Below are 24,631 nucleotides of genomic sequence, written 5' to 3' on the forward strand. Positions count from 1 at the left end.
ATGTGCTCACATGACACCGGAGAGGCAGAGCAGACTTAAAGGCTGCAGCCCTGATTACGTCCGTTTCATCATCAAGACACTTCAATCATTGGTGTGAAACAATCCGATCATGAGGGTTTGGGGGTTCTAATCCTATAATCTACTGGCTTGACCCCCGTGAGTTGATTCTGAAAGCGGTGGCGAGATCTCGGAGAACAAAGCAACACGAAGCAGGGGTTCAGTTCAGTGTTCTAAAGGTTTAATGAGACACACAATTTTATTTATAGTGTCAAATCATAACAAGAGTTATCTCAAGACACTTTACAGATAGAGTAGGTCTAGACCACACTCTATAATTTACAAAGACTCAACAATTCCAGTAATTCCCCCAAGATCAAGCATTTAGTGAGACAGTGGCGAGGAAAACTTCATTTTAGGGAGAAACCTGGGACAGACCCAGGCTCTTGGTAGGCGGTGTCTGACGGTGCCGGTTGGGGGTGTGATGAACAGTGGCAATAACCGTCGCAATAAAGATACTGGAACTATGACTAGAAATAGTAGTTGTAGGGCACTGCAGGGTGTAGCAGGGCACTGAGCAGGACCACGGCGGCAGCTCCAACCATGATTTAGGTGGCACACTAATCCATGGAAAACTGCGATTATACATCTTCTCTATCACTGCTTTCATTCAGTAGAGTGTAGTGAGATAGGAAAGACTCAGGATGGGCAGAAGGATTGTCCCGAGGATTGTTCACAGCGATAGGAAAACAGTGTTGCAATTTAGGATACAAATAAAATCCGATGAGAGAGACTTTCTTCAGAGTTTTGCAGAATGTTATGTGAAATGTGACATTAATCACAACAATAATGCTGTAACATGAGGTAATGAGTCTGTCAGTGGGGTGAGATAAAAAAAAAAGTTTGATACTGTTGAGTTAAATAAAGTTGTAACAATGTTTTTAATAACTAGGTATGTTTTAAGTAATAAATTGTATGCTGTAACTGGGTTATGAAAATAGGAATGAATGTATATGAATGTAAAGAATAGATCCAGACTGATCTGGTTATCACAATCGCCACCTTTTTTTTCTGTAAACAATAGGTAAAGACAGACCCTTTCTCTCCCCCTCTCTTCCTGTCTTTGGTTAAATAGATTAGGTTAAAACCAACTATTAACATATGAAGAGGAACGTCTCTTTGAGTCTCCAACCTCCTGGTGCTGGGTTAGAACAAAGGAAATGCAAACTCTGTAAACTTGAATATAATCAACACTTCCATGATAATCAACCTTAGTCTGTGACCTGGAGTAAAACTGAAATCAGAGGTGTGTCTTTAATCTGGGACAGTTTCCAATAAGGGAAAGACTCTCAATTCCACAGGATATAATTCGGAAACTGAGGTGATGTCAGCACTTCAATCTGTGACCCCGACAGGGGAAGCACGTTGAAGTCCGCTGTTTACAGCGTATTGTTTGTCCTGTCACATGACTGTTCTTCTGTAACTCCGCGAGGATAAGCATGTGATCAGTCCGCTGTCAGCTGCAGTGTTTTATGTTTAATTGTGTTTTGTCTGGTCGTTTTCATGCAGTTTCATTAAACCTTTTGCTTAACTTTCAATTCGACCCCAGCCTCTCCTCCTTCCTCCAGAAATCAGAACGAACACGTCTTTTAGAGAATTCTTAACACTACCAATGAAACTTGCATGTTTCAGTTGTTCAGACACAATCTACGCAACTCTACACCTCTCTGTTCCTCTTCTGCAGTGCCGGCCCCTCCATGTGGTTTCTCTTTCAGAAAAAGGGGAGGGCGGTGATCGTGTTTCAGGGTTGAATCAGTGTTTGCCTGGTTGCATGCGAGTGCTGAAGGGGCGGAGAGCTTTTTGACTCAAACTATGGGCCCTGACTAGTGTTCACATACTCTCTAGGTGTGGCTGTTCAGGCTCTTCGATGTGTTCCAGGAACTAGAGGGCTGAGGGAAAAAAAGTGGCCGAGCCAGTTATTTTTCAGAGAGCATAAAGAGTGGAAGACATGGCAAACACGGCCGCGGAAGAAGCAGCTCCCATCTCCAAACAGCAGCAGCAGCAGCAGCTGTGTGTTGTCTGCTCAGGTGTTTTAAGCGGAGACATGCCGGCAGCCTGTAGCCACTCTGTCTGTGGCCCCTGCCTCGGGGACAAACATAAAGGATGTCCCGAGTGTCTGCAGAGCCCCGAGAAGGACAAGAGTGAACCTGCGGACTGTCCCAAACAGAATGGGACAGAGGCTAAAGGCCCTGGGACCGAGAGCAAAGAGGAGCAGGATGCTATAAAAGCGACAGAGGAGATCAAAATCCAAGAAGACCTGAAGGGGTCTGAGGACCCCGAAAAGCCCGAGGAGGGGAAGCAAGCAGGGGAGCTGCTGACCGAACCTGTGACAAATGGAGCAAAAGAGGAGGTGAAAGAAGAGGGGGCGAAGGAGGAACCTTTGGGCCCCGACGATGTGGTGTGCGACTCGTGCATCGAGAGCCCCCGCAGGGCCCTCAAGTCCTGCCTCACCTGCCTGGTGTCGTACTGCGAGGCCCACCTGCGGCCTCACCTGGAGAAGCCCAAGTTTCAGAACCACCGGCTGGTGGAGCCGCTCAGGGACATCGAGAGGCGGACCTGCGAGAGCCACAAGTGGCCCCTGGAGCTTTTCTGCTGCGCCGACGCCGTCTGCGTGTGCCAGGACTGCGTGACGGAGGAGCACAAGGGCCACAACACCGTCCCCGTGGTGGAGGCTCGCAGTCGGATAGAGGCGAGTGCTCTCAGATGCTCTGTTTTGTTTTCCTTTCAGTCAAAGTGCAAATATCGACATCTAGGGCTGCACGTGTTCGAGTAATCGATTAACAGTCATTTAAATATCAATCGTATCTGACTCTATTGCAGGATGTTTTTTGTCATTCTTTAGTATTACTATTTTATTTTGTTTTATGTGAATAGGGACAGATACAAAAAACATAGATTATTACATAAAGAACAATCCAATGCCTGTATCACAGTGTTTATAGCCATGGCTAATTCGCAACACCAGTCCCTAGAAGGGCTTTTAACAGTTAAAACAATAAAGGAATCAAATTTTTACAATAAAAAAAAATGTCCAGAAACCAGTTAGCGACAATAAAAATAAGTATAGTAAATAAACACATTCACTTGAACTCTCACAGATGCACACCTCACATACACACAGCTATACATTTTATATGGTATGATCACACTGCTGCTGCTGTATGAACCATGCTTTTGATAAGTTTTTTTTTTTTAAAGGTGGACAGTTAAGTTAGAGTCTTTATATTTGTAGGAAGCCAGTTCCACAGATTGGCTCCTTTTCACAGAAAAAAACATTTTGGGCAAAAGATGTTTTACGAAATGGAACTTTACGGTCTTTACAGGATCTGGAGGATTCCAGCCTGTTCACAAATTTACTACACTGCAGTGGTGGAAGATGTATTCAGATCCTTTACTTAAGTAAAGTACTAATACCACACTGTAAAAAATACTCTGTTACAAGTAAAAATCCTGCATTGAAAATGTTACTCAAGTGAAAGTATGTAAGTATCATCAGGAAAATGGACTTAAAGTATTAAAAGTACTCGATGCAGAAAAATCCTCCCATTGTAGAAAGAGTAAAGGACCCAACCAGTTGTGTTTAATGGTCTCATCTCTGCTGGACTTGTAGTCTGTTATATTGTTGGCTAGTTTACTTTAGAATAAAACATCAGATTTTATAAACTAAATGTGTTTTGTGTGCAGAAATCTTAATATGTAAAGTAACTAAAGCTGTAACAGATGAATGTAGTGAAGTAAAAAGTACAATATTTCTCTCTGAAATGTAGCGGAGTAGAACTAGAAAATGGCGTGAAAAGAAAAGACTCAAGTACAAGTACCTCAACATTTGTACTTAAGTACAGTACTGGAGTAAATGTACTTAGTTACATTCCACCACTGCTAGACTGAACTCAACCACGTCTAATTAATGCTAAACGAATCGTAGGAGCAGAAATGTTACGGTGGAGATTACACACTTTTAAATGGACTCTCCAGAGCACACAGAGGAAGACACAAACACGACACTCTCTCGTACCAAAAGTATTCAAATGGTCCACAAAGCTGTGGCTAGAATCCTAACTTGGGTTGCAACTAACAATTAGTTTCATCTTCGATTAATATGTTGATTTTTTTTATTTCTTTTTTATTCTCGATTAATGGATCAGTTGTCTGACCTCTGAAAAGTCAGAAAATTATGAAAAATGTGGATCAGTGTTTCCAAAAAAGCCCAAGGTGACATCCTCAAATGTCTTGTTTTGTCCACAACTCGGATATTCAGTTTACTGTCGCAGAGGAGAAAAGAAATTTAGAAAATATTCACATCTAACAAGCTGGAATCAAAGAATTCATACTTTTTTTTTTTTTCTCCATAAAATAATGACTCAAAGCGATTAGTCGATTATCAAAATAGTTAATAGTTGACTAAACTAACTGATTAATCTTTGCAGCGCTAGAGGCAAAGATAGAGTCCATGAAAGTTTGAGCAGACTCATCAGGGCTCAAATAATTTTTTATAGTAATAAAGTTTTTCAACTTCAAAAGAACAAAATGTAACAGCACACGTGCCAAGACGTCACAGAGTTGTTCTCATATGTCCGACAGACAATGCAGCTCTGATCTCTTTAAACCCAGTCAGGCCTGTCATTCTGACCTCATATCCACTGTAAAGATCGGCAAAGGGTTTCAATCTGTGTGATTAACGGGATAATTATGCTGTCTAGCAGGCTGCACACTCGACACTAAAACTCTATTTAGCCCTTCTGACGCAGACAAGGCTCACGCCACAGCTACAGTGTTATTTGTCTTTCTTTATGACGGTCCATGACCCTTGTGTTACTCGCTCCAGACCGAATTCCTGCAGCGTTCTGCAGCTTTTAGCCCACGCCTGTTATTAACGCTGTAAAGCAAACAGAGCTGGGAGGCTCGTAATGTCGGTGAAAATACCACAAACGCCGCTCGCACACTTCCAGTTGATCATCGCAGCTGTACAGAAACAATCCCTCATATCAAATTAAATAAATAACAAAACAAGGAAGCAAACTATGTATGTATGTATGTATGTATGTATGTATGTATGTATGTAGAGTGCATAGTTTCCACCGCCCCCATGAGGAATTGTAGTAATGACAACAAAACTGTCGGAGCATCCACATGATACAAGCCTTCCGTGACCACACACCACCTCCAGAGCTGATAGTCTTCATTAGCTTTGTAGCAACTCATTTGGCAATGGCTTGAATGTAACGGATGTTCATTAATATCAAAGTTACGCACTAAAGTTTTAAAGCATTTAATCAAACTTTTGTGCTGGAGTTTGTATCATTCCAAAATGTAAATTTTGACTCAAAGATTTTCATTTTTACTGTGAATGCAAAACTGCGCCAAATGTCTAACGGTTTCATTAACTACTAATAATCGGTATTGATATCGGCCCTGAAAAACCAGTATCGGTCGATCCCTAACAAAGACATTAAGGACTTGGTCCTCTTTCACACAAGGGATTTGTAGTGTTGCCCTCAGGGTCTAACCTTTTGTGGAAAACAATTCATCTCCCGAGTTGTCTGGGCCTGCCTGAGTACTCAGACTTGATTCTTTAAAAACAAGATCACGCTTTTAAAGCTTCAAAATGTCAAGAGTGAAGAAGAATAGGATGTGTAACTGCCCCCGCAGGGAGTAGAGGAAACTAGGACAACAACACGGTTTTCCTGAAGAAGCAGCCCTAAATGTTGACATCTGCCAAATACAGAAATATTTTCAGCATGACGTGTGTGTTTTGTGAGGAGCTGAATTCTCTTCTCTTCTCTTCTCAACAGAGGGAACTGAAGGAGAAGCAGACGGAGATGGGGAAGACGTTGACGGCAGCAGAGAACGCCATCAACAAGCTTCAACTCAACACAGTCAACATTGAGGTAAACATGCCGTCAGGGGCGATTCCAGGATTTTTTTAAGTGGGGTGGCACAAGGGAGGTGGATCAATAATCAGTCATTACATGATGCTGGGCGCGCCCGCCTCTGTCACACAAATAACCGGCGCATCTCCTGACGGAAGCCACGCAATGGCGTGTTTTCAGTGAGTGTCCAAAATCTTAGTAGTTTAATAATCACTAAATAGGGAATAGTGAGTGAAAGAGGGAACGGTGTCGAACACAGCTAAGGGCTGGGAGATTTGGCAGAACAGGCAGCCAAGTAACAGTGCTGTGCTCTGATCCAATGGGAATTGCATTTGTCAGACTGACAGCACTCTATCAGCAATCCATGCCAAGCCATGCCCTCCTTCTAGTCCCGCCCCTGCACACTGTGTGACTAATCTGGAATGAGCTCACTGTGTGTCATATGAATTTCACAATACTTATAGATAAGCAGCAGCTGCTATTTTTGGCTCGAGCCGCCAGTAATCACTGAGGTATTGGAGCCACCCAATCCGCCGGACAGGTTTCCTGAGGCGTGGGAGGAAATCCACGGTTCAAAGTTGGTGGTGGTGAGGCAACAAGATAAGATTTCATTGATCCCAAACTGGGGACATCCCCCTGTTATAGCAGCTAAAAAATTCAAACACAACAGAAAAAGAAAAAATGCACTTAGAGTAAGAATAGGAGTAAGAATACTAATAATGTAGACTATAAACACCACTATTCTATACAGACAGGTAAAACATAATTAACATACTGTGTATATATACACAGATGTACAGAGATAAGGTGCAGATGAATAAGAAGTGGGATATTGCACAGTGGGAGGTGACACAGTAAAAATAGAAATAAATATGCAGAATATTGTCAAGTGTTGGTTCATTGTGCAGAATCAGCTAGCAGGGCTACGTTCTGATGTTACATTAAAGAGTCTGACTGCTGCTGTAGCGCTCCTTCTTGCACAAAGCATTCCTTTCACGTGACCCCCGATGCATTCCCAACCTGTTCTCTGTTATCGGGGCTTGTGCATCACTGCCAACATTCAGAATGCAAAATATGTGCTGGACCCACACAACAGGCCAACGTGTTTTTTTTTTTTTTTTCCAGGATTTAGTTCTTGAGAAATTCCAAAGAAATCAGATTTATGATGTTTTTTCTTAAACAGAAGAACTGGTCGGACCTGTGTCCTCACAATGAATCCCATTGTCCTGGTAAACTCAAAGCATGTGCCAGTTAGATTCACAGTAGCACTTAAAACGCCCGGTGGATCCACATGAAAGGGCGTGAAACCTCAGGGCCGTGTACACACACACCCACAGATTGAAAGTTAAGAGAATAAAGTCAAGAATGGCCACACAAAAGGCTCCAAAGTCAAGTGCCGGTACTTCTGCAGGAAGTGGCCGCCAAACCAGCTAATGATTATATCCCATTATGCGAGGAGGCCTAGGGTGAAACAGACCTACAATGGGCCAATAAATAGCCTGATCAATCATTAATTATTTAGTTTTCTTAGTCCGTATTCAATGTGTAGGTGTTTCTTTATTAAAAAGTAGTTATGGGTAGCTCACTTGGTAGAGCACATGCCCATATATAGAGGCTCAGTCCCTGATGCAGCGGCCGCAGGTTCGAATCAGACCTGTGGCCCTTTGCTGCATGTCATTTCCCCTCTCTCTCTCTCCAATGTTTATGTCAGAAATACAGGCCTAAAAATGCAAAAAAGAATCTTTAATGGCTCACCTGGTAGAGCGTGGCCCCATGTACCAAGGCTCAGTCCTTACCACAGCGTCACAGGGTTCAAATCCAACCTGTGGCCCTTTGCTGCATGTCTCCCCCCCCTCTCTCTCCCCCCTTTCCTGTCTAAAACTGTCCATTAAAGGCCAAATTGCCCAAAAAATAATCTTTAAAAACTATATTTATATATATATTTTTAAAGTTAAGTTAAATCTACTATATTATACAACTGTAGAAGAAGGGTTAGACAAATATGTCAGCACTCAGAAGTGCATATGTGTGCTCTTAAATGTGTGTGTAGATTACTTAAGAACAAATCCAAGTAAACACAGGCAAAGGCCAAAATCTTTGTGAAAGCGGCATTAATAGGTCTACATTATTCTCTTATGTTGTCCATATTTAATGCTGGTCTCTAGAATTTATCCTTGCACTATTGGACCTATTTGCACTACCACCATGACACCAGAGCACCTTACCATGCATACTGAATCACAGGGTCAGTCCCTGCCCTGTCACTGCAAGCCTCTCATGCTTATACATCCCTTAGTACATTCATGTGGATGTTTTTTTATTTAGTATCTCTTCTTTTATTGTCCATGCTATTCATGTGGAATTGTTATTTGATCATCCTATTTATCATGTGGGTGTATCATTTTGTGTGTGATGTCTTTAAGCTACTGGGACCTTGAATTTTCCCTGGGGATCTATCTATCGTATCGAAAGTCAGTTTTGTTATGTGAAACCATTCCACAGCAATCGGGGAAGGAGGTGCGCGCGGTGATGGAGAGCCAGTTCGAGGAGCTGCAGGCGGTGATGGAGAGGGCCAAGCGGGAGGTGACGGAGATCCTGGAGGGCGAGGAGAAGCAGGCGCTGAAGCAGGCCGAGGGCATCCGGGTTCACCTGGAGCAGAGGTGCACCGAGCTGAAGAAGACTCAGGCGCAGATGGAGAAGCTCTCCAAGAACAAAAATGATGTGGATTTCTTACAGGTAGGTAACGCCACCACGATCAAATCCCAGACATAGACGGAGCCATAAAGCCTGCAAACTTGTTCTTGCTAAAACCAAAACTAAACTGAAACTATATTGCCAGGTTAACAAAAACGAATGAAAATAACAATTTAAATGAAATATAAATGAATGATTTCAGTTTTAGATTTTTAGCTATATCACCACTGAAAATAAGGAAAACGCAGGAATTTCTGTCAAATCTTATTGTGACACTGAACCACAGAAATTGAACAGACTAACCTTGTCTGGGTCGACTTTGGCGTTGTTATTGACGCTAAAAGTCTCCTTTTAGTGTCCTACCTAAACGCGCTTTATCTAAACGTGCTGGGTCGGGACTATTGGCGTCACTTTTGATGCAGTTAGGTTTAGGAAAAGATGGTGGGTGGGCTTATAAAAGGTATGTTTCTGTGACACGCGGGACAGTTGGGTTTAGGTAAAGAAGAACGGGACGGTTGGCTTCAGGTAAAGAAGAACGGGACAGTTGGGTTTAGGTAAAGAATGGGACAGTTGGGTTTAGGTAAAGAACGGGACAGTTGGGTTTAGATAAAGAAGAACGGGACAGTTGGGTTTAGATAAAGAAGATCGGGACAGTTGGGTTTAGGTAAAGAAGAACGGGACAGTTGGGTTTAGGTAAAGAAGAACGGGACAGTTGGGTTTAGGTAAAGAAGAACGGGACAGTTGGGTTAGGTAAAGAAGAACGGGACAGTTGGGTTTAGATAAAGAAGAATGGGACAGTTGGGTTTAGGTAAAGAAGAACGGGACAGTTGGGTTTAGATAAAGAAGAACGGGACAGTTGGGTTAGGTAAAGAAGAACGGGACAGTTGGGTTTAGGTAAAGAAGAACGGGACAGTTGGGTTTAGGTAAAGAAGAACGGGACAGTTGGGTTCAGGTAAAGAATAACGGGACAGTTGGGTTCAGGTAAAGAAGAACGGGACAGTTGGGTTTAGGTAAATAAGAACGGGACAGTTGGGTTTAGGTAAATAAGAACGGGACAGTTGGGTTTAGGTAAATAAGAATGGGACAAGAGAAAAGCTACAGTTGGGTTTAGGAAAAGTGACACGAGGGACCTGAACCCCCAGCCTCCGGGTTGAAGGTCCTGTGTTGTTTGACCCATCCACCCCCCCAACCAACCTCCCTACGTGGGATTTCGTACTTTCATACAACTCGCTACCATTGTCACTCTTAATGCTACGTCATCTTCAAGCGCCGCATTTTTGCGTCGTATTTGAGAGCCACTGCCCAAGTGTCTGTATTTTACGAGTTCGGAGTAAGAACGGGTTATTTTAAATATGCTATATATGCACTCTAAGAAAAAACAAAGTTGCTCAGTTAGTAACCGTCTGAAAAGGTCGGAAAGTGTCCCAAAGGTTTAAAAAAAAAAAAAAAAAAAAAAAAAAAAAAAAAAAAGCAAATGTCGACAAAAATGACAAACTTCGTAAAAACGTGACAAAGTCGACTTCTTCTATCTCCCGAGACCCTCCGTGGCCAACAGAAACTGTTGGAGCACAAATGATGCATTTCAAAATGTTAAAAAAAAAAATACAGCAGTGAATCTCGTTCTATGGACAGTTTGTGTTAGGATATACAGTCAAACAACTGCTAACACCCAGATATTTCTTAGTCTATGTAAAGATGACTTGACTTGCTCCTGAATGCTGTGTTTGTTCTACAGGAGTACTCAGAGTGGAAGAAAGAAGCCACTGATATCTCTCTGCCTGGGGTCTACATCGGCCTGATGGACCGCCTGAATTCCTTCAGCCGCGTGATCGTCGACTCCACGCGGGAGTTGTGTGCCATGCTCGTGTCTTTATACGTAGAGAAAGTTAAAGAGACGTGCAAGAACGGTAAGAAAAACTGGCACAAATGACCCTGCTGCAGGGTGAAACTAGACTCCAGCACACGCCAACAACAGACAGTACAGATAGCTGACTGGGACATGTTGGCACATGTGAAACATTTTCGTACCCGCGTGTCATAACTCGTGTGTGCAAAAAATGTGCTTACAAAAACACCTGTGTCCTACATGACTCAGCTCTTTAGTGTGTCACCTACATAAGCTAAAAAGACAGCACGTATTTGTTTCCCTGTGCTGCATCTCTGTGCCAGCTGATGGAGTTTATGCAAATCTGTATCAGTAGTGTCGTGTAGCCAGACCTGTCTTCACAGCGCTGTGGAGTAAGGTCTGGCTACTCCACCGATGCATTCTGGGATGGGGGGGGTGGGGAATCACTCTGGGTTGTTTTGCATTTCTTTAACCTTTTCTGTTGTCTTCCATTCGACTGTGCATCGTCCTTCCAGGTCAAAGCTGAAAATCACTTTTTCTAACATTTTTGTCTCTTTTTTTTTTTTTTTTTACGTTTAATGCTTCTTTTCACTACCATGTATAAACACCACTAACACAAACTCATTACTAGATTTACACTTATTTTTGGAATTCATAAACCTCATTTATAGGAAATTATACTTAATTCTTGAGTTAAAAAGCAGAAATTATGAATTATTTAGACTAATATTAAAGGAAGGATCATCACAGAATGTCAACGTTCAGTCGAGATACTGTATTTCTTTTTCAAATGCTAAAAAATTGAACAAAACACACAAATCTATGAAAGTATAGATTTTTTTTTTTTTTACGCGTTGTATGGAATGATCCATGTTATTTTTGGGTAATCAAAATCAGGTAGTTAAAAAGAAACCCATATTTCTGATATAGACATTTAGGCAACGGGTCAAATTTGACCTGAGGACAACACAAGGGTTAAACCAATCACAACAGTCTTGGGCGGCGCTAAGCTCTGGACGCAGCGACGGTGGCTCTGCTAAATAGTCTCAGGAAGGAACTTGTTTTGGTGGAACATTTGCACCTGTGAAAGAAAACACCACATACAATATTAAATAAAGTTAACTGTCGACACAATACAGTAACGTGAGCTATTTAAATTAGCCGATACATGAAACCTCATTAGCTCTTACCAGTGTATCTCCGTGTGAACTTCGTCCACAGCAATCCCCAACAGTCGGTCCCAAAACGTCCCAGTTAGAGAAGAAATGCCCTAAACATATTCTTTGTAAATCTCTACAATCATTCCCCGAAAGAACCAAGCAGGCCGGCCTGGTTGCACCATCCAAATTTTCTTCAAAACTTGCCATTTTCAGCTCTCAGAGGTTGTTGGTGTTCTTTGCCGTAGCGAAGGGATTTTGAGAACGGCAACAAACTCATAGAGGAAGGAGAGGGACAAAGCCTGAAATAATGACCGACTTTATCCCGTAGGTGTAATTTGCCATTATAATCAAAACTGGCAAGTGCAACCCACCCAAATATCTAATAATCATTTCCCTTTACACAATTAAAGACATTTGCACCATAAATTGATGCAGAAAAGGAACAAATTGTTGCAGAAATAAATCACCAGAATGCAACAAATGAAGTGTTTGCTATGCAAAAGATTTCAATTTTCCTCAAAAGTGGAGATCTCAAGCCTCCCCCAAAGTTGAATCCAAAGTTACCCTGTTGCTTTATCCTGGATATGTACTTTTGTTGATCCAGGTTATGTTTTCAGAGAATGAAATATACTTTCTTCCTTTTGCAGACAAAACGGGGATAAAGACAACAGTTCGTGAAATTGCTGCAGCCAAACAGAACATGTCTATACCGGATCCAGTGACTCATGCCGACTTCCTCAAGTGTCAGTCATCTCTTTTTCTGAATATCAGGCTTAGATACTGCAGTCATGGCGTTTTTAGAAATGCTGAGATCATCAGTCTCACATGTGTTCTATGTTTGTTATATGTCCAAGGTATATACAAGTCTTAATTTGGAGTAATGTTGTAGGTTTATTTTATTCTCTATTATTATCTTATTGATTTTTTTTTTTACATGTTTTTTTTTGTAGTTTTCTCATCTGTGTTTTAATGTTGTTCTGTAAAGCACTTTGGGCTGCATGGTTGCATTATTATTTCAGTTAGCCTAATAGCTGGTTTGATTTGAATTGAGAGATGATCTTATGGAAAGTACCCCATGCCAATATGTAGGTATGGTGAAGGGTATGTGATGATGATGTGGGGCTATTTTAATTCCAAAGGCCAAGGGAACTTTATCAGGATGCATAGTATCCTGGATCCATGAAATAACTGGCCTTTAAAAATAATAATCTGCCTGCCTCTATGGGAATTTAACATAGGGGTGTACTCACTTATTCCCCCTGTATTTTAAGGAAGCATTTATTTTATTTTTATTTAACATTTATTTATTCACGATACATTATTCATTCATAAAGGAAATAGGTGTCCTTAAAGGTTGGATTTTTCCTCATTTTTTTTTTTTTTAATTAAGGCATTAAGATCAATTTCCAAAAGATGTTTTGTTTTTTATTCCTCTTTTTAGTTAACTTTAGCAATCACTAGCACAGCTGAGCACTGACTATATTTGTCTTTCTTCTTTAAGCTTAACACATTTGTGTGTAGTAGTGGCTGCAAACAAAAACAATATGGAGGATATGCCCTCGGAGACCTCAGTGCTATTTGGACTCCTGACTGCAGTCTTATGTAACACTTACATCACACGTAAACTAACATTTCACAATCCTCCTCTTCCTCCCAGATGCCGCCCAAGTGAGTTTCGACGCTGACACCGCTCACAAGTTCCTGCGGCTGACAGAAGATAACAGGAAGGTGACTAACACCACGCCCTGGCAGCATCCTTATCCCGATCTACCCGAGAGGTTCGAGAACTGGCGCCAGGTCCTGGCGACGGAGAGCTTCTACCTGGGGCGCCACTACTTTGAGGCGGACATCAGCGGCGAGGGCACACACATCGGTCTCACCTACAAGAGCATCGACCGCAAGGGCAACGAGAGCAACTGCTGCATCACGGGGAACAACTTCTCCTGGTGTCTGCAGTGGAACGGACGCACCTTCTCCGCCTGGCACAGCGACGTGGAGATCCCCCTCAGCGTGGAGATCCCCCTCAGCGTGGAGAAGTTCATTCGTGTCGGCGTTTATTTGGACTACAGGAAAGGCCTTCTTTCTTTCTACGGTGTGGACGACACCATGACGCCCATCCACCAGTACAAGGCCGAGTTCCTGGAGCCTCTTTACCCGGCTTTCTGGTTGTCCAAGAAGGAGAATCTAGTTGCTTTGGTGGCCCCGGGAGAGCCGTTGCAGGTCAAAAGCCCCTCTCCGTCCACCCCACCTGAGAATAGAGCTACTGTTTCCAACACTGCAGCACAGCAATGATTTGAAGTCTGATTATTTCCTGAATCTTTTAAGTAACAATTCAACATTATAAGACTACATCCATGTCCAATTGTGTAAGGTATAAAGTTATACAAATGGAAATCATACATAGGGCTTATATTACACCACATAAGTTTAAAAAACAAATGGACCCAGAACTGTGGTGGCATGGCTGTGGTAGGCGTGGTACCTTTATGCATTTATTGTGGCCCTGCCCATTGTTAAAAAGATTTTGGACAGAGGTAATAGATGTGGTGTGTTTGTGTTTGTGTGTTTGTGTTTGTGTTTGTGTGTGTGTGTGTGTGTGTGTGTGTGTGTGTGTGTGTGTGTGTGTGTGTGTGTGTGTGTGTGTTGGGAAGCCGATTGGAAAATATACACGCAAGACCTGTACAACATACGCTACCTGTCAAAAGTTTGGGGTCACTTACAAATTTCCACTCCATTATAGACAGAATACCAGCTGATCTGAGTGGGTGGCGGATCTTTAATGTAATATCTACATAGCCCATTATCAGCAACCATTCATCCAATGTTCCAAAGGCCCATTCTCTTTACTAATCTGATATCATTTTAAAAGGCTAACTGAGAAAACATTGGAGAACCCTTTTGCAATTATGTAAGCGCATAATGTAATCTGAAAACTACTGCTCTGATTTAAAAAAAACAAAACAATGCAACTGATCTCAGCTGGTATTCTGTCTGGAATGGAAATGTGTAAGTGACCAAACTTTTGACCAGGAGTGTATATAGCGTTTTTCCATTACATGGTACCCGCTCAACTCGCCTCAACTCTACTTGCCTCTCCTCAATGCACTGTGCGTCCGTTTTCCATTGCAGATTTGAGTACGGCCTCAGCGTGGCTGGTCGTCATAGCGGCGCTGCAGTAAACTGACGTGACCCGTTCTCTTAATAAATCCATGCGTGACCTAACGCGACACACACACACACACACACACACACACACACACACACACACACACACACACACACACAGAACGTCGGAGGTGTGTTGTTGTCACCACGGCCACAAGACACATTTTGTTTCAAAGGAAGCTGGGGGCAGCAAAAAACAAAAACGCAGCTGGCTAAACTATTAAAAAATGGCGGGTTTGTTCAGGACACGCTTCTCTGTCGCTTTCACGTCCCCTTTTGGTATCACCTCAGCTCGCTTGGAACCTCGACGGAGGTGTCACTAAAAAAAACGTACCTGTTAGCAGGTACCAGGGACTTTTTAAACCAAAAAAGTAGAGTAGAGGTGAGTCAAGCAGGTACCATGTAATGGGAAAGCGCTAACAATTGCACTAGATTTTCTCTCCGTGAAGAGGACTGTCACTGCCCGATGCGTCACTTTGCGCCGAGTGCAGATGTGAGTCGCGCTTGCGTCACTTTGCGACAAGTAGCCTCCAAGATGCTAACGGCTTTTTGAGCTAACGCACAGTCTTAGGGTTAACGTTAGCAATCAAACAATCGTAGCTAAAAAATTTTGAATTGACTGCTGTTGCTGGCTACAAGTTAGCAATCAAACACAACAAAGGCTGTCACTTGAATGACGTTTTGAGCTAACGTTAGCAATCTAACAATCATAGATAGCTGCAGATGCAAATTAGACTGGTATAACAAATATAACTGGTTGAAGAAGTTTCTGGACTTGCTTTCTATGGAGAATGCAGCTTCAACTCTTGCAGATATGATCTTGGTCTAGGTGCCCCTTGGAGTCCTTTCAGAGAATATATGAACAGTAGAGCAACAACTTGACTGTGTAGTGTTTGTGTTACGTGAATATGAGTATTTCAGAAGCTGTTGCATTACCTGGGGTGATGAGGCGCTAGAAACGATGAATTTGTGGTGAAAGCAAAGAAAGCAGCTCTGGCACCATCATCGCTAACATGTGTCTGTACCACCCAACAATTACGTTGTTGTTATTGTCTTATTGTTTTGTTTTTGTGTGGCTTGGCCCTGTTGAATTAAATGTTTGTGTCGCGACAAAATATCTATTATGTGAAACAAAAATGGACCCACACATTAAACCTGTTCACAGCAGAATCATTCTTTGTAAAACTAATGTGATAAATTATGAATGTTTATTTGGACTCAAGTCATATTTATAGCCTACCCCTCCGGTGTACCTTTGGGACTACTGTTACTTTTCATCCCACTGTGAATTTAAAGGGGTTTTCATTTCTCTGTATGCAAATACAACTTTGTATCTTCATTTCAACCCGGTCTCACTCAAAAGCGTACCAATAACACGGGTTTACAAACGTGCAATGTGTATGCCAAAGTTAAATTGTGCGTACAGTAGTAAGGGAGACCGGTGCGTTTTATATGCACGCGTCCCTTTATACTATAAACGCACCAGTCTCCATTACTGTAATTGGAGCGCTCCACGTGTTTACTGTATGCACAATTTTACTTTGGCGTACACATTGCACTTACTTTCAAAGTGAAAACCCGTGTTATTTGTATACTTTTGAGTGAGAGTGGGCTCCTTCATTTTGTACACAAAAAAGTGTGTTTTTGTTCATAGTTCGAGCTTCCCCACAACATTAAAGTGCTCATATTATGCTCATTTTCTGGTTCATAATTGTATTTAGAGGTTGTATCAGAATACGTTTACATGGTTTAATTTTTTAAAAATACCATATTTTTGTTGTACTGCTCATTACTGCAGCTCCTCTTTTCACCCTGTGTGTTGAGCTCTCCGTTTTAGCTACAGAGTGAGACATCTCACTTCTGTTCCATCTTTGTTGGTAGTCGCACATGCTCAGTACCTAGGTAAGGACTACTAGCCAGTCAGAAGCAGAGTATGAGGGCGTGCCATGCTAGCAGCTAGGCGAGCATTATAACATGTGTTACAAAGTGACCCATGTTTGTCTCTGAAATAAAGGCTGGACTACAGTAGAGCTGTTTGGAGCAGTTTGTGAACAATGTTTTCTGTTGGAGATGGTAAGTCCCTTTGGGGGGGACTTTGGGCTTTTTTACTTTGTAAACCTATAACGTGCACAAAGACACTTGCATGCAATACAAAATAAAGTAGGAGGAGTGAAAAACAGTGGGGCTAACCGAAAAGAGCAGGTAATTATCAGTAAATTGAGAATTGGTAACAGCAGATTGAACGGTACACTTTTTATAATCGGAAAACACCAAACAGGGCACTGCAGTCTGTGTGAGGAAAAGTCCTGAGAAATGTCCTGATTTCATGGAGGAAATACAATCAAGAAAGAGGGCTCATGTTAGCAGCATTACATAAGTTAGGACCAGTGGAAATCAGGTTCAAAGATGTCCTTGAAAGTGGGGTTTCCGTAAATAGAAACATATTTACATTTTTGAAAAGCACCGGACTACGTATTTTACGTATCGATAGTATAGTGTAGAATGTCTGTCTCCGGAAACAGAATTATACAAGCTTTAGCCCACATTGATTTTAGCTCATATGCATCTTGACTGTGGAGACATTGGTGCTCCTTTTTGTATATTACAGGTGAAGGTTGTTGACCTTTTTTTTTAATTTATATTAATTGTAGTGTATATTAATTGCTATATGTCTTAGTAAATATTTTCATTTTTAATGTACTATGGACCTTCCATTTGTGTCCTGAATAAAGTTATTATTATTACTTAGAAGATGATAATGAAATGAAATAATAGATAACGAGTAATGACCAATGGGAGGCAGTAATGCTACGCATAGATGTCAACTGCCGTAAAACCCCAAAGAAGAAGAAGAAGACGTAACCAGTAGAACGACGACGTTCTGCCTTCCGTGGACGTAACCAGGAAGAGCCTGCTCAGTTTCCAACATGCTAACAGACGTAAGTGACACTTTTCGTGTTTATCTTTTATCTGCTATCTAGAATATGTCAAGCGTCCAAAGTAGCGTCATCTAATAAAGCTAAGAACAGTAAATGAGCTCGTCAAAACAAAATATTTTCCAGCTAAAGTGAACATCTGTCGTGCTAATGTTGCTAAGTAGTTAGCTAGCACGCTAGCTTTTGTAGCTATTTACATTTCTCACTTACACAGCTAGCTAACGTTAATTTAGCTTCCCCCTTTTCCCAAAACCGTACAACGGTGAAGTTTTCTTTTCTTCTTTTAAAAAACACCCACAACAGTGTTTACTTTCGGCTTGTATAACTTTGCATGCATTCAAACTGCTGTCGCTAATAGCCAGCTAACGATAGCAAGGTGACTGGCTAGTATGTAAACAAAGATGAAGCTTTAGTTTAAATGTTTTTTGTTAGTGTTCCGAGTCTCTGAGGGTTTAGCATCTCCTTCATTGATCCCTCAGGATAACAATGACGAAGACGTGTCTCTGTTTGACGCGGAGGAGGATGCAGGGAAACGGTCAAAGAAAACCAATATTAGGTAAGTTAACAGGTGGATTTAACGCTCTCAAATCCGCTTTAACGGCCAAGTTAAGTCAACACATACAAGGGATTTAACTCGGGCTAGACATAGACGTACCGCAAATAACAAGGACAACAAAGCTGAACAAGGTAAACAAAACATGCGACTACTATGCGGTGCACATACATGTTTGCATATTTAAAAAAAAAAAAATTGTATATATACATATGATATCAGAATCAGAAAAGGTTTTATTGGCACATTACGTACACCTATGTGGAATTTGCCTTGGTGAAAGGCGCATACATAAACAAACATGAATATGAAATTAACAATAAATACAGAAAAACCAATATATGCAAACAAAGTAACTGTTGCATGCGGCAAGGCAGCTTTATTTGTATAGCACATTTCAGCAACAGGGCAATTCAAAGTGCTTTGCATAAAACATTAAAGAGCAGTTACAACACAATAAAAAAAAAAAACAAGAATAAAATTTACAGTGCAGTATAAGAAATTACTGTTATTTATTTTTCAATGTGATCGTCACCACAAGACAAAGTTATTTTCTTCGGCAAACCTTGTCAAAATGAGAAAGAAGGCTGAATGCGTTCAGAATCATTTTTTTTGGCTAAGTATACTTACATAAACAAGGAATTTGACTTCGGTAGGTGTTAACTCTCTATATGTTCAACAAATAGACATGTAGTAGTAAACATTCAGTAGACAAATAGTAATCTAGACACATACTGTACAATAGAGACAACAGTATACATACATGCACATATCAACATAATATACAAAAATACTAATAAGACTATTATGCTAATATCAAGACAAGAGCGGCAGCACTTGAGCTGCTAAATGTATCTATCAATCAAGTAGTTGTCAGCTATTAAATGACTATTTTAAGAATCGAATAATTGGTTTGGTTTGTTCTTGTATATTTTGTCTGGTGTTTTATCTTTGATTTCTTTGACTGTGAAGCATTTTGTGACCGTGTCTGTTGTCATAATAGATGATGCAAATATTAAGTATCAGCCCTGCGGTACAGTATGAGTTGGTATGCTCAACGTTGCATTACATGTGTTCTGTTACCAGGCATCCAGTGGCGTCCTTCTTTCACCTGTTCTTCAGAGTGAGTGCCATCATCGTCTACCTGCTCTGTGAGATTTATAGTAGCAGTTTCATCGCCTGCATGGTCACAATAATCCTTCTGCTCTCCTGTGACTTCTGGACAGTGAAGGTGCGTTTTTTTTGTTATTATTTTACATGATATGTTCTCTCTAGTCAACAACAGGAATTCTTTTTATCAATGCTGGTATTAATTTAAAGCTTTAGTGCGTCATTTTTTCATATTAATGAACGTCCGTTACATTCAAGCCGTTGCCAAATGAGTTGCTACAAAGCTAATTAAGACTATCAGCTCCACACAACTGGATTTCTCAGTAGGACTATTTTTCAAAAAATTCAATCTGGATCATATTGATCCGGATTTGAAAATCCTGTGTTTTGCTATCCAGGATCACCTGATCCATCTTACTTTTATGCCAGTTTTTTAAAGGAACATTAGATTGGATCACTGTGATCCAAATACCAAATCTCAGGATGACCAAATGCTGTTTACCAGAGCCTTAAATTGGACCAACAGTGTAGCCTACTGGCTTAGCAAAGAACAACAGGTAGGCACAGTACCGGTGGCCACAAATAGCCATTGTTTGTTTTAATTTAAAGAAACACAACACTCTAATAAACAGAAACATTTTACATTCCTTATTTTGTTATAATGTTAAATGACAAAACAAAAACAATACTATCCAATAGTCCATATCTCTATCTATATCTTTAAACTAGTTACAGTGGGGCGGCTCGTTTGGAAACTTAGACATAGACATATTTTCAAATCTCCAGTTAGCTTTTAGCACTGATATAATGTAGAGCCCTATGGAATCTGTCTTATAGCTTTTTTTAAATTCTTAATTACGCCATTCCGTCCATTTTTCGGTTGTCACAGAAACTATTGGGCTCTACGTTAACGCTGCGGTCAGTCTGATGACTTCAAATAAAGCCACTTGCCATCGGGCCTAACAACCTTTCTGGGGGAAACCCTGATGTATTTCCAGAACATCACCGGGAGATTGATGGTTAGTCTGCGGTGGTGGAACCAGGTGGATGATGACGGACGCAACCACTGGGTGTTTGAGTCTAGGAAGGTAAGATGCTCCTTCGCTTGTTCCATGTTGCTTTTCCTTTAGTCGTTTTGTCCCACAAGTGGATCCTAAACCTCACATGACCTGTTTTACTGTGTGGAGTTGATAAATACACTTGTTTATTTGTCATCAGGCTTTATAGTAATTGCAGGTGTCCTTACTGTGAGAATATCCTGTTTTCTTCAGGGCACTGGGAAGCAACAGGCGGCAGATTCTGAGTCCCGAATCTTCTGGATCGGACTGATTGTTTGTCCGGTCCTCTGGGTCGTCTTTGCTTTCAGCACCCTGTTTTCCTTTAAGATTAAATGGGTGGTAAGTTCTTGACTTTAAAGGATTAAACTGCTGTTCGTTTGTCATTTTATTATTTTCAATGAAAGAAATTCCTTTTGAAAAACCAACCACTTTTATCTGCCTTGCACTCAAAACTTCATAAAAGCCTCGTAGAGGGATAGAGAACGATATTTTCTGATACGATAATGATCGGGGAGAAAAATGATTGAAACTTTTCTTTATCAGTTGTTGTATTTACTTGCCCGACGTGGCGTTTTACTTGCCCCGGGCCATCAGGCTACCCTTACTGTTGAACCCTGATGGTGATGAAGGAACATGTCCCCCAGTGCAACAGTGTGGCTCATTGATGTCTTTTTGGACATTTGTTTTGGACAACAATGGAGCTCTAAGGCACAGAGGAGTGAAGAAGATGTATCCGACTTTGATACAAACACAATACTTGTTAGTAGATGCATTCATTATTGGTTTTTGATGGGACCTATTGATATGAGAAGTATGGAATATTACCGGCCATTTTTAATCCGAATCAGTTTTATCACATTCACTTTTATTGGCCAAGTATACTTACATACACAAGGAATTTGATTTTGGTAGGTGTTAACTCTATACATTGAACAAATAGACATGCAGTAGTAAACATTCAGTAGACAACTAGTAATATAGACACATACTGTACAATAGAGACAACAATATACATATAGGCACATATCAACAAAATATACAAATAGACAAAGAAGACATAATATCAAGACAAGTACACATGGAGTGGGATGTAGAGTGCAAAAAGTAATAGTGCAAAGTAGTGTGTGTCATGACCTAATTAACAAAGATAAACGTGAAATTAGTTAATCTGTAATGTATGGATGTCTGTAAATGTATCAAAGCTAGAACGCAAAAATAACAAGATGCATATTGGTATAAGTATGTAATGTGTGTAGAAGTGGGTGAGTGGCCAAAGTGGGGGTGACCCCTCTTATCCTCAGTTCAGGAGAGTGATGGCAGAGGGGAGGAGGTTAAAGAGAGTGTTATGAGTTTGTAATGTTCCAGTGTTTTCCAATCCAAACTATTAAACCCTGACTGACTGTCTATCCCCCCCACGCAGCCTGTGGTGATCATGGGCGTGGTGTTGCAAGGCGCCAACCTCTACGGCTACGTGCGCTGTAAAGTGGGAAGCAGGACCAGCTTAAAGAATATGGCTACAAATTATTTTGGGCGACAGTTCCTCAAACAGGTGACTTGAATTTTGAGTGACATACGCTGAATAGTCGCATTATTTTTCCGTCATTTCACCAATTCTCACGTATGTGGTGTTTCTCGTCCCCAGGCGCTGTCTAAAGAAGAGGAATCGTAGAGTGCAGCTCTGCGATTTTTAACCATTTTGCATTGTTATTAATGCTTATTATATATTCTTCTAGCAACTTGATAGAAAAGTCTTTTTTTGAAATATTAACTGAAATAACAGTTTTTTGTTTTTTCTTTTGTTTCTTTCTAATGTAACTCAATCAGTCCCAAAAGAAAGTTTCTCTTTCCACAGATAGGTCTGGTAGCAGTTTCCAGTAAGCGAAGCTCAGCTATGAAACCTCACAGACTTTGATGCATGAGTGGAAAAAAGGACGTAATGGTGTGAAATGTTAAAGTGGCATGTAGTCGATCATCTCCCTGAGGTATCTTCTTTAGTCTGTTTTCTTTCGTTTGTCTTATTTAGTTTTTTCTTCACTGACTACGTTTACATGCACATAATATTGCGCTTTTTGCCCTTAACACGAAAAAAAGACACCATTACAACTATGCTGTTCACATGGCTAATGAAAACTAATATTCCTGCTTACGTGCAGCCGTGCAAAATACGATTTTTTTCACCAAGTGTTCCACCGGTGGCGGACTTGTTGGAGAGCGTGAACACAACCTCCCTGTTTGATCCCTTCAACCATCTTCTTGAAAACGTTGACGATGTGATGAGTGCGCACACTCAAAAACCTGTAGATATCCAAGTCTTTCATAACGTTTCAACAAGTAGCTGTGTTTCTCCGTCTTTATATTTTGACCGTGCCTCTCTACCGCAGCCTTGCAAACGCTTGGCTGGTTGGTTTATGTGCAGTAACCATAGCAACGCACAGAGCTCACCGTAAGCCGTAAACGCACAGGAGGCCGTAAACGGTCACAAACTGTGTTTTTAAAAAACCCCGATTGACACAAATATTCTAAATACGTTGTATACATGTCCAAAGAATGAATGATGCCGGAATATCAAACATCTTAATCCAAAAATATTCGGAATATCCAAACCGAATATGCTGTTTACGTATCATTGTCATATTGTGAATAATCGTGGAATATTAACGTGCATGTAAACCTACTCAATGCCTCCTAACTTTAATCTTTATAAAGCGAATAATGTGTTTGAGAGGTGTTATACAAACATTTGTGTTTTTGTATAATGGACAAGGTTGTAAAGTAACAGTGTAAAGTATCCCAGGAGTTTGTAAATATGTATGTAAAGAAACTATGTGGAACGTCTTCTTTTGTGCAAATACATTTGTAACATTTTTCCCAACAGTGTGGTAGTTTTCTTACCTTGGACTCTCGAGGTCAGATCAAATATCACAACGGAAATCCATCTTGTCAGGCTTCAAATAATCCTTATGTGTTCGCTTGTTCGACCGATCAGAAAATCTGATTGAGCAAATGTGAAATTTTGAAGATAAGAAAGAAACTGCTGGATTAAAACTGAAATGACCTCCTTTATATTTATAAACAGTTATTTTGAAGATCAATGAACAAACTTTTCAGAAAATGAAGCTGATTTTAAGATGTATCGGATTATTTCACAGTCAACTATTTTAGTTAACAACTTTGAATGAATGTTTAACCCTCGGGTTGTCTTCCCCTGCCCAACAAGCACCTGTTGTCCGCCTCTTGGTCAAAAATTTTCCGGTGATTTTGACCCTTTTTCTGAGGTTTTTCTTTTTTTGGCAATTTTTTTAATGTTTTTGGCAATTTTTTTTATAATTTTTTTTTCTGAGGTTTTTGACACTTTTTTTCAATGTTTTTGTCGCTAGTTTTTTGTGTTTTTTTACACGCTACGGACATCAACTTATTACCACTAGTGTTACACTTCTTTTTCGGAATTCGTGGTCAATAAACCGTTGGATTTTTAAATTATACCTAATTTTTAAGTCAAAAAAGCTGAAATTATTAATTATTATTATTATTATTATTTGACTAATATTAGAGGAATGTACATTGATGGATAATCAAAGACTCGTACATTTCAAAGTTGAGTCAGAATACTGTTTAGAAACCGTTTCATTCATTCAAATGCTATAAAATTGAATAAAACAACCCAAAATTCGATGAAAGTATAGTGATCGTTAACTGTACTTGAGAACCTGGAACCATCCATGTTATTTTCTCTGTAATTTGGTTGGAAAAGTAACCTATATATATATATATATATATATATATATATATATATATAGATAGATAGATAGATAGATAGATAGATAGATAGATAGATAGATAGATAGATAGATAGATATTTATTTTATTATAATAGATATTTTGATAACTGGTCCAATTTGCCCCCGAGGCCAACAGGAGGACTCATTTATTATTATTATTATTATTATTGAACACTTTGGTTCCTGCAGAGAGTCCCAGCGGTTATTTTAATGTTGTTTTTTTACACACAAGTATTGTAAGTAATGTAATAATAATGTGTTTATTATCAAGAATATCTTGTCACAACAAACATGGCGTCAATTTTGTCCCAAACACTCCCATGATCACATCACATACACGGAAGCGAAGCCTCGCCTTGCAGGCCGGAACTCGGGAGATCTTACTTTCAAAATAAAGCTAATT

At 40.4% G+C, this 24,631-nt stretch overlaps 2 protein-coding genes across 2 annotated transcripts; both read left to right on the top strand.

Moving 5' to 3' along the window:
• The first annotated feature begins 1,628 nt into the window (after positions 1-1,628).
• trim16 (tripartite motif containing 16) lies at positions 1,629-14,495 on the top strand. The gene is made up of 6 exons (XM_028567651.1): positions 1,629-2,746; positions 5,850-5,945; positions 8,430-8,663; positions 10,357-10,528; positions 12,275-12,370; positions 13,285-14,495. The coding sequence occupies exons 1-6, from the start codon at positions 2,006-2,008 to the stop codon at positions 13,917-13,919; spliced, it is 1,974 nt and encodes a 657-aa protein (XP_028423452.1). The 5' UTR covers positions 1,629-2,005; the 3' UTR covers positions 13,920-14,495.
• Positions 14,496-17,607: 3,112 nt separating this feature from the next.
• On the top strand, positions 17,608-23,512 carry tvp23b (trans-golgi network vesicle protein 23 homolog B (S. cerevisiae)). Its single transcript, XM_028567585.1, has 7 exons — positions 17,608-17,731; positions 18,208-18,284; positions 19,368-19,512; positions 20,390-20,479; positions 20,663-20,788; positions 21,870-21,998; positions 22,092-23,512. The coding sequence occupies exons 1-7, from the start codon at positions 17,720-17,722 to the stop codon at positions 22,116-22,118; spliced, it is 606 nt and encodes a 201-aa protein (XP_028423386.1). The 5' UTR covers positions 17,608-17,719; the 3' UTR covers positions 22,119-23,512.
• The last annotated feature ends 1,119 nt before the right edge of the window (positions 23,513-24,631 follow it).

The sequence above is a fragment of the Perca flavescens genome, chromosome 21, assembly GCF_004354835.1.
Source record: "Perca flavescens isolate YP-PL-M2 chromosome 21, PFLA_1.0, whole genome shotgun sequence".
Classification (NCBI taxonomy): Eukaryota; Metazoa; Chordata; class Actinopteri; order Perciformes; family Percidae; genus Perca; species Perca flavescens.

What these genes read in the sequence shown, in the direction of transcription:
- trim16 (XM_028567651.1), top strand. Translation starts at nt 2,006, where the DNA reads ATGGCAAACACGGCCGCGGAAGAAGCAGCTCCCATCTCCAAACAGCAG. An exon ending in AGGCTCGCAGTCGGATAGAG is followed by an intron (nt 2,747 to 5,849) that starts GCGAGTGCTCTC and finishes TCTTCTCAACAG; the next exon opens with AGGGAACTGAAGGAGAAGCA. An exon ending in TCAACACAGTCAACATTGAG is followed by an intron (nt 5,946 to 8,429) that starts GTAAACATGCCG and finishes ACCATTCCACAG; the next exon opens with CAATCGGGGAAGGAGGTGCG.
- tvp23b (XM_028567585.1), top strand. An exon ending in GTGACTTCTGGACAGTGAAG is followed by an intron (nt 19,513 to 20,389) that starts GTGCGTTTTTTT and finishes ATGTATTTCCAG; the next exon opens with AACATCACCGGGAGATTGAT. An exon ending in GGCGACAGTTCCTCAAACAG is followed by an intron (nt 21,999 to 22,091) that starts GTGACTTGAATT and finishes TCTCGTCCCCAG; the next exon opens with GCGCTGTCTAAAGAAGAGGA.